Source organism: Vigna umbellata, chromosome 9, assembly GCF_029865625.1.
Source record: "Vigna umbellata cultivar VRB3 chromosome 9, Vumbellata_1.0, whole genome shotgun sequence".
In the NCBI taxonomy this organism is placed as follows: domain Eukaryota; kingdom Viridiplantae; phylum Streptophyta; class Magnoliopsida; order Fabales; family Fabaceae; genus Vigna; species Vigna umbellata.
The window spans coordinates 34,266,793-34,276,988 of record NC_142173.1 but is presented as its reverse complement, the minus strand read 5'-3'; the positions used below and the strand labels follow the sequence as shown (position 1 = coordinate 34,276,988).

Genomic DNA, 10,196 nt, shown 5'->3' with positions numbered 1-10,196 from the left:
TTTTAGTTATGACATAAAAGATAAATTTTGTAAAACTTACACAATGAGAGGACTTAAGAAACCACCGTAGTCTTCTTGTAAAGCTTGAGGAATATCCCAGTGAAAAAGTGTCACATATGGTTGTATACCTGAAATATTAATATTTCGCATATAACTATTGTCACTTACTTAAAAATCTATTATAAAATGTAAACTTTTTAATTAAGAAAAAAAAAAGAGTAAAGAATTAATGTTGACCGTTGAGTAGCAAATGATCGATGAGGTTGTGGTAATAATTGATTCCTTCGTGATTTATACCTCCACTCAGCTTTCCTTCTATTTATGATTTACAAAGATTGAAATCATTAACATGAAAGGTACAAATACAATAATTACGAAAATAATTAATAATTGTTGATGAACTTTGATCTCACTTGGTAGGATTCTGGACCAAGAGATGGAGAATCTGTAAGCATCCAGATTCATATTCTTCATTATATGAATATCTCCCTGTTATATAAACAGAAAACAACACTAGAAAAATTATTAATTACTTTGAGGGAGAATGATACTTGGTTTCATCATTGACTGAGAATTTGGACTTTACCTTATAGCGATGATACTGATCAACTGCTACGTCTCCATTACTTTTATCCTTTATTTTCTCTGAAAGTATTATACATGTATAATCAGGCTATTTTAAAACGTTACACTGAGCTCATAAAATTACTTTACAGATTGTTAGATTGTTAGAGATGAAAACATAAAAAATATTAAAATGTAAGTTTTAAATTTAACTGAATCTTATAAAATTAACTTTTTAAGATAAAATTTCAACTTACTTATATATTAAGAAATCTTCTTATGTTTAATGAATATGAAACTCCAACAAAATATACCTGGATATTTGTGGGTGAATACATCCCACATACTTAGTCCTCTTCCATCTTCTTTTGCAGCACCTTCGTACTACAGCATGAACACATAAAATTATGTGAGTTTAGATTCAAATTTTAAAGGTTAACTTCCTGTTAGGAATGAATTATGAGCATTACTAACAAGTAAATTTTAACCCTAATTCAACTTTTTTGCATTAACATTGAGAGATATAAAGTTGGTTTGAAGAGTTTGAAAAAAGAGAGTGAAAAAAGTTACGAGTTTAACTCTTTTTATGAACAATATACTAACAACTTACATTTATTTATAGAAAAATAACCTAATTCAACTTATAAAATTAGTTTAAATTTAATTCAATTTTATAAAATCGATTTACTTTTTTTATCGGCAGAATATCCATATGTGTATATATATATATACATAAGACACTTCTGTCAACTCAGGTACAATAATTCATGATTTTACATATGTAATGCTTTTGTATCAAAAGTCCATTAAAGATAGTGAAATTTGCATATACTTTATATGGTAAGGTGATATTTGTAAATATTGTAAATTTACTTTATTTATAGTTGATATAAGATTTGTCACAAGGTTTCTGCCAATAGGATAAATAATGTCATCTTTATTTACTTTGTACAATGAATAGAATGATAAATACATCTATAACTATATGCTCTCTTTCTTCATTCAAATTTGAATAGTTATTTTTTAAAATAAGTGATAACAACACTGTGTGACGTTGGTTGCTAATTAAACTGCAAGAGATGTAGTTCCAAATCTGACTAGTTAATATTAGAAAAAAATTTCAATGTAATACAAAAATGAAACCGAAATATGTATACCTGGTATGCTGCTGATGCTGTTCCAAAAACGAAGCCTGTCGGAAAACTACTTCGATTGAGTGAAGAAACATCGACAATAGATGCAGGACCAGCGAAAGTAATTGATTGTGATGTGAGAGGAAGAGCGAAGAAGAGAAGGAGAATAAAGTGATTGCATGCCATGTTCATTGCTGAATCTTAGATTCTGCTTACTGAAGCTATGATGTGTAATATTCCATTTTATAGAGAGAAGAAGAACATAAAGTTATAGCTAAATATAGCCTTATAAGTAATTTAAAATGAAGCTCAGCCATATACTCAAACTGTACTGGTCAATACTACTAATTTAATCTACAAGATTTAGTGCAGTTTGGAATTATTCTGGATGAAAAATAAATCTATAAATCAAATCTAAAAAAAATTGTAACTCACCACTCAGTCAAAGTTAGGATTTTATTACTTTTTTTTATGTAATAAAATCTAAGAAGCTCATATACAACATCTATATTAGGAAAAGATCAATAGAAAGAGATGTATAGAAATAGTTTTATTAAATATTTTTGACAAAATTATTTAAGTTTATTCATATTTATATTTTACATTGAACTTTATTTAAAATTATTTTTAAATTTTAAGTTTATTTCTTTTAAATGTTATAAACTTATTTAAAATTATTTTAACAATTTACATTTAAATTTATAAAAAAAATTATTTTTAAATCAATTAAGACATTTGTATAGAAATGATTGAATTTTATACATTTTAAAAATATACAATGATTTAAAAGAATTGAATTTATTTTATTTTATGAAATGCAATTGATAAATAAGTTTAACATATTTTTTAGTTAAAATAAATTTTGATAACATTACTTTCTATTAACAACTTTAAAACAATTTTAAATATAATTCAATGTAAAATATAAATATAAATGAATTTAATTTTGTTAAAAATATATAATAAAAATTGATAAGTGTGAAAAATACTTGTTTTCATATTTATTAATTATCTCATTAGCTCAAAGTTGTGATTATTCATGAATTATGTGTTTTCCTCATAGAAAAGATGTAATAGTTAGTAGGAAAGTGGTGTAGTTCTTTGTACAAGAATTGTATACATCATTGGAGTGTTATCAACAGTTCTCGCTAAGCCAATCATCATGTGCTCAGCTACAAGGAAGATTATTCGCTTAGCGCACCAGCAGCATTCGCTCAGCGAATGGGGTCAGTTAAGACATCAGAAGCTGACTTTTCGCTCAACGCATGATAGATGTTCGTTGAATGAAAAACTTTAGAGGAACTCTAGAAGGCTACTTAAAGATATTAAGACATCATTTCTGCAAGAGATTGCTTCAAATGTGTATCTTTTAGATGAATAAGTAGAGCTGTCAATTTGACCCATGACCCCGGGGCTAGCCCTAACCCACTCTTGAAAAAGCCCCCTCTTAAGAAGCCGCTCAAATGGGGGCCACAAAAAAGCCCCAATCCCCAAAAGCCACCTGTTAAGGAGGTTAGGGTCAGTGTTAAGGTGGGTTTAGCCCACTAAAAGATTTTTGGAAACTAAACTTCAACATTCTCATAATAAAAGTACTAAATTTTATATTCATGAAATTGATTTCTTATTTCAAATTATTAAATAAAACTAATTAATTATAGTATAATAGAATATTTAATATTCAAAATAACTATTTTTTTAAATAATTAAAAACAATTGCAAACCACACACTTAATTTTATACAACTAAATAGTTTTACAATTTTTTTTTGCTAAAATATTATAAAGATGTTTTATTTTGTTGTCAATTTTAATACAATTATGTCTTATATTGCAAACACCAATTATTAGAAAATTATATATAATTAGTAATATCAAAATAACCCAAAGAGAGATAATAACATATTAAATTAATTTAATATTTGCACTGCTTTTACCGTTCTTAAAAAGAATCACTCTTTTATTTTCTCGACTTCTAAAATATCACTCAATCGGTTTTTAATTATTTAAAATTAAAAATAATTCAAAAATTTATTATCTAAAATTTTTCGATCAAAAATAATATTAATATTTTATGTGTAAATTAAACTTATGTTTTATTTTGTTTTTTTCTCCGTGATAATCTTTTCTCAAAATCACCATAAGATATATTATAAAAAGAAAATTAATTTCTGAAAAATTTATAAAACAAAGAAAATTTTAAATAGCCGTAAAGTACTAAAGAATGATAATGTTATAGTGTTTCAATTCTTTAATTAACACATTAAATAATTTATTTTTAACTTTCAATTAGAACACATAACATAAATGTATGTTTATGACATTTAAAATGTAAACATTTTGAGTGAGTAGTACGACGAGATAGAATCCTATGGGTGGGCAATTATAATTGTAGCTTGCCAATGTTTATGAGTTTTTTCTTTTTACTTATTATTTATGTTATGAGCATGATTTGTCGAGTATAAAATGAAAAATAAAATCATTTATATTTAATTTCTTTTTCAATAGTTTCTAAGAAAATAAAGAAGCCTTATTTTTTTTAAAATTAAGAACTTCAATTATAGAAAATCTTCTCTTAAATTTCAATTAGGATAATTTTAGATAGAAAGTTAATTTTTGACTTATAACCTAAAAAAAAGCGAAATTAAATATTTAAATTTAAAATTTATAAAATGATCATTTAATTATATACTTAGAGAATCTAACTCAATAAATATTGTCAATTTGCTTTTGTTTCTTGAATCTAGAACCCTCCTCCTATAAAAATTTCAATTTATTTTCTATAGTAACTATTTTTGTAACAAATTAGGAGTTAATTATATTTTTTCTTGTATTCAAAATGAATATCTTTTCTAAAAAAAAGGTCCATGGGTTGGCCCTGGCCCACAGGGCTTTTGAAGAAATTTTGGCCCTGTGGGCTTTTTCTATAAGGGGCTTTTTGCCCCTGTGATTTTTCTTGCCCAACCCACCTGGATTAGGGCCAAACCATGTAAGGGGGGCAAATTGACGGGTCTATGAATAAGAGTAGCTAAATTTCTCTTTCGTTGAAATTGGATGTAATGACTTCACTATGATGTAAAATTCTTGTGCAATATATCGTTGTTCGTTCATATGCTCTTTCTTGAATGTATTTTCATTATATGGAAATATAATGTTATTTGAATGTCTCTGCTTACTAGAAAGTAACTTTGAACATGGACATAGATAGAGCATCTAAGTGATTTGGGATCTAGGGATAGACTCAATAACTTAGTCATTCTTAGCATCTGATTTAATGCAAATTGTATATTAAATTGACTAAGTGATTAACACTTTGATATACGAATTTATAACTAGTTGCTAAGGAATTAGGGCCTTGATGTGAATGTTTGAATGAAATAATGATATGTTGTGCAAGGTCTTATTTTCATGTGATTCATGAAACCAGTAAATGAGTCCAATTAGATGACGTAACTCAATTCCCTTGGGAGAACAATACTTCGTATTTACTTTTACCACTTGAAACAATTTGGTATACTTGACAAAATGTTATCAAGTTTTTGGCATCGTTGTCGCGGATCAAACCTGGGTCGTCCGCGTGCATGCGAAAATACTTAGAAGTATACTATTGCATAACATTTATATAAAAATTAAATTTCGTTACTATTTGAAGAGTGACAATATTGTTTAATTATAAAAATATTATGACTTAATTGAGATAAAATAAAAATATAAAGATCAAATTAAAACTAAACAATGACACCAGACATGAGAGTAATATGTGATACTGACATAGTGACATCACATTATCTCTGTCATATGACATGATGTTACTTTAACATGTGACAAATTTTTATTTTTAAGAAAATTGAAAAAAAAATAAGTAACATGTGACACCTCTTTAATAATGTTAGTACATTATTAACGAAAAAACTAATTGTATCCACTTTTTCATATTAAGGACCAAATCGGAACCAATAAAAATACAGGACCGACTACAATTTTTTCTACAAAAATGAAACCAATGGAATCATTTAACCCTATATCTATTACATGAGCTTTGCAAGAATCCTTACTCTATCAATATTTATTCTAATAGTAGAGTGCCTTAAATATTAAGAACTAACTATATAATCTAAGACCTTTTAAGAAAGTTCTTAAACCATTTTGCAGAGAGTTTTTCATATCGTTTTAAGCCATCCTTATAATCCACAAAGTGAATTCCAAAGCGTACTGCATAACCATCATTCCATTCGAAGTTGTCCAACAATGACCATGCAAAATATCCTTTTATGTTTACGCCATCCCTAGTAAAGTCAATAAAATAAATAAATTAAATTTGCAAATAAAATAATTTTTGAGCAATAAAGAAATCATTAATTACCTAATTGCCGAATTTATATAATAGAGATGGTGATAATAGTAGTGAACTCTATGTTTATCGTAAAGGGATTTCCTTAATGATACTGTCGGTTCGTCCAATTCACTTACACCTTCAAATGAAAAGCAATATACGTTAAAAATGATAGAAGAAAATTACTTATAAGCATGCAAATAGTTAAATTAAGGCTACATATTTTAAATAATTTTGTCTAAATAATTACTTAATGAGATATTTCAAAGATAATAAAATGATGATTTGATTTAATTACCATTTTCAGTTATGTAAATCAAAGGAATGTTGTACTTTTCTTTTGTATAGAGCAACAATTCTCTAATTCCTTTAGGATAAACGTATAACCAACTAGAACTGCTCTGCAAATATAAATATGAAGTTATTCAAAACCAAATAAACCAATAATAATATGAACATAAAATTTCAAATGATTGCATACATACCGATGGACCTATTGGAACGCCATTACGAATAGCTAGCCCACAAAACAAAAAAACAAAATGTGATATTATGAAATTATAAGATATGTTATTTAAATAAGTGATAGTTAAAGTTCTACTTACATGAAAGATTGGCCTTGCAATCTGTTTCATAATTAGGTTTGGTTTTGGGTGCATCGGCAGCATAGTAAGTGGTGTAATAGTTTAATCCAAGAAAATCAAATGAACCAACAAGAAGTTTTGCTTCTTTTTAGTGAATTCTGGTAATCTTTTACCAACTAAGGAACGCATGCTCTCTGGATACTTTCCTGATGTCAATGGTTCCATGTACCTATATTTATTATTACAAAATATCAAAATTTCAGACTTTTCTTTGTTGAATAACTCCAAATTATTCACATACCTACTACCAAAATAATATAATGTAGTACAAATCCAAAACTTACAATATTTTATTCTTGAAAATAGAAGAACAATATAACACGTAATAACAACTTTAAGTAGTGTGACTCTACATAACTCAAGCTATTCCACATCAATTATAGTTATAAGATAAATTTATAATATATAAATGAGTACAATCTTATATGATTGTATAAGTTTAAAATTCACTTCTTAATATAATATCATGACTATAAAGTCTATTATAACGAGATTTTTTGTTTGTCCAGCCTATTGTACAACATTATCATACCAATAATTAATGTTTTGTCCCTAAACTCAATATATATATTTCTCATTATGAAGGACATGTGTTGAAAGTTTCGAATATACGGACAATAAGACCGTTCACAGTATATAAATAAGTATAAACTTCATGTTATAAATCGATTTTACAAGGTTGAGTTAATCTTAAATTTTATATTCTAACATAATTTTATTTTTAAGAGTGGTAATATTTAAATGGAGAGTGAAGTACTTACCATCCATACATAAAGTCAAGAGCTCGTTGAGCAGCTTCTTTATCTGATGTGGTATTTGAAAATGGCTCAAACCAATGAGACACATGTGTTATGCCTATCACTCCCCTTTGAGATTCCTAAGCAAAGTGTTCCAAATGTTAAGTACAAGAGTTGTACAAAAATAATTTAACCCTTATAGCAATGCTGAAGTGTAGCTTTTGGTGAAGACTGAAAAACCTGATACTTTTTCTTGTACACTTGAACAACTGCTGCATGAGAAAGTAGTTGATAATGTGAAATTACATAAGGTTCTGTTCCTGAATCACCACCAGTGCATTCTGGATTTAACCATTGGGAACATCGACCTGGTGCAAAGCTCCCAAGTGCATAACCACCCCTACTAAAAGACCATGGCTCGTTTAAAGTAATCCAATGTTTCACCTTATCTCCAAATTCTTTGAAACAAAGTTCCGCATAGTCTTGAAAATCATTTCTGAAAATCAGTGATGGATGAATTATATTCATGGTAGTTATAATGATAATAAATTAGTGTAAAGTTAACATCAAGGAAGTAACTATTTATGGAAATTAGATTACTAAGTTATCTTACATATCATTCGTATTTTTATTTTTAGTTATGACATAAAAGATAAATTTTGTAAAACTTACACAATGAGAGGACTTAAGAAACCACCGTAGTCTTCTTGTAAAGCTTGAGGAATATCCCAGTGAAAAAGTGTCACATATGGTTGTATACCTGAAATATTAATATTTCGCATATAACCATTGTCACTTTCTTCAAAATCTATTATAAAATGTAAACTTTTTAATTAAGAAAAAAAAAGAGTAAAGAATTAATGTTGACCGTTAAGTAGCAAATGATCGATGAGGTTATGGTAATAATCGATTCCTTCGTGATTTATACCTCCACTCAGCTTTCCTTCTATTTATGATTTACAAAGATTGAAATCATTAACATTGAAATCATTAACATGAAAGGTACAAATACAATAATTACGAAAATAATTAATAATTGTTGATGAACTTTGATCTCACTTGGTAGGATTCTGGACCAAGAGATGGAGAATCTGTAAGCATCCAGATTCATATTCTTCATTATATGAATATCTTCCTGTTATATAAACAGAAAACAACATTAGAAAAATGATTAATTACTTTGAGGGAAAGTGATACTTGGTTTCATCATTGATTAAGAATTTGGACTTTACCTTATAGCGATGATACTGATCAACTGCTACGTCTCCATTACTTTTATCCTTTATTTTGTCTGAAAGTATTATACATGTATAATTAGGCTATTTTAAAACGTTACACTGAGCTCATAAAATTACTTTATAGATGGTTAGATTGTTAGAGATGAAAACATAAAAAATATTAAACTGTAAATTTTAAATTTAACTGAATCTTATAAAATTAACTTTTTACGATAAAATTTCAACTTACTTATATATTACGAAATCTTCTTATGTTTAATGAATATGAAACTCCAACAAAATATACCTGGATATTTGTGGGTGAATACATCCCACATACTTAGTCCTCTTCCATCTTCTTTTGCAGCACCTTCGTACTACAACATGAACATAAAATTATGTGAGTTTAGATTCAAATTTTAAAGGTTAACTTCTTGTTAGGAATGAATTATGAGCATTACTAACAAGTAAATTTTAACCCTAATTCAACTTTTTGCATTAACATTGAGAGATATAAAGTTGGTTTGAAGAGTTTGAAAAAAAGAGTGAAAAAAGTTACGAGTTTAACTCTTTTTATGAACAACATACTAACAACTTACATTTATTTATAAAAGAATAACCTAATTCAACTTATAAAATTAGTTTAAATTTAATTCAATTTTATAAAATACATTTACTTTTTTATCAGCAGAATATCTATATGTGTATATATACATAAGACACTTGTGTCAACTCAGGTACAATAATTCATGATTTTACATATGTAATGTTTTTGTATGAAAAGTCCATTAAAGATAATGAGGTTTGCATATACTTTATATGGTAAGGTGATATTTGTAAATATTGTAAATTTACTTTATTTATAGTTGATATAAGATTTGTCACAAGGTTTCTGCCAATAGAATAAATAATGTCATCTTTATTTACTTTGTACAATGAATAGAATGATAAATACATCTATAACTATATGCTCTCTTTCTTCATTCAAATTTGAATAGTTATTTTTTAAACTAAGTGATAACAACACTGTGTATATATGAACTACAGGATCTTTGATCAGATGGTATTATAACATTACACGTTGGTTGCTAATTAAACTTCAAGAGATGTAGTTCCAAATCTGACTAGTTAATATTAGAAAAAAATTTCAATGTAATACAAAAATGAAACTGAAATATGTATACCTGGTAGGCTGCTGATGCTGTTCCAAAAACGAAGCCTGTTGGAAAACTACTTCGATTGAGTGAAGAAACATCGACGATAGATGCAGGACCAACAAAAGTAATTGATTGTGATGTGAGAGGAAGAGCGAAGAAGAGAAGGAGAATAAAGTGGTTGCATGCCATGTTCATTGCTGAATCTTAGATTCTGCTTACTGAAGCTATGATGTGTAATATTCCATTTTATAGAGAGAAGAAGAACATAAAGTTATAGCTAAATATAGCTTTATAAGTAATTTAGAATGAAGCTCAGCCATATACTCAAATTGTATTAGTCAATACTACTAATTTAATCTACAAAATTCAGTGCAGTTTGGAATTATTCTGGATGAAAAATAAATCTATAAATCAA

General features: G+C 27.3%; 1 protein-coding gene and 1 pseudogene across 1 annotated transcript; both read right to left on the bottom strand.

The window, feature by feature from the left end:
• Positions 1–33: 33 nt before the first annotated feature.
• LOC148193331 (cyanogenic beta-glucosidase-like) lies at positions 34–1,896 on the bottom strand. The gene is made up of 6 exons (XM_088098180.1): positions 1,722–1,896; positions 879–948; positions 587–645; positions 414–489; positions 238–315; positions 34–128 (listed from the first exon to the last, which is right to left on the bottom strand). Exons 1-6 carry the CDS (start codon positions 1,887–1,889, stop codon positions 37–39), a joined length of 543 nt encoding a protein of 180 aa, XP_087954306.1. The 5' UTR covers positions 1,890–1,896; the 3' UTR covers positions 34–36.
• Positions 1,897–5,717: 3,821 nt separating this feature from the next.
• Positions 5,718–9,978, bottom strand: LOC148193330 (cyanogenic beta-glucosidase-like; annotated as a pseudogene).
• Positions 9,979–10,196: the final 218 nt, after the last annotated feature.

What these genes read in the sequence shown, in the direction of transcription:
- LOC148193331 (XM_088098180.1), bottom strand. Translation starts at nt 1,889, where the DNA reads ATGAACATGGCATGCAATCACTTTATTCTCCTTCTCTTCTTCGCTCTT. An exon ending in CAGCATCAGCAGCATACCAG is followed by an intron (nt 949 to 1,721) that starts GTATACATATTT and finishes TTCATGCTGTAG; the next exon opens with TACGAAGGTGCTGCAAAAGA. An exon ending in ATCAGTATCATCGCTATAAG is followed by an intron (nt 490 to 586) that starts GTAAAGTCCAAA and finishes TTTATATAACAG; the next exon opens with GGAGATATTCATATAATGAA.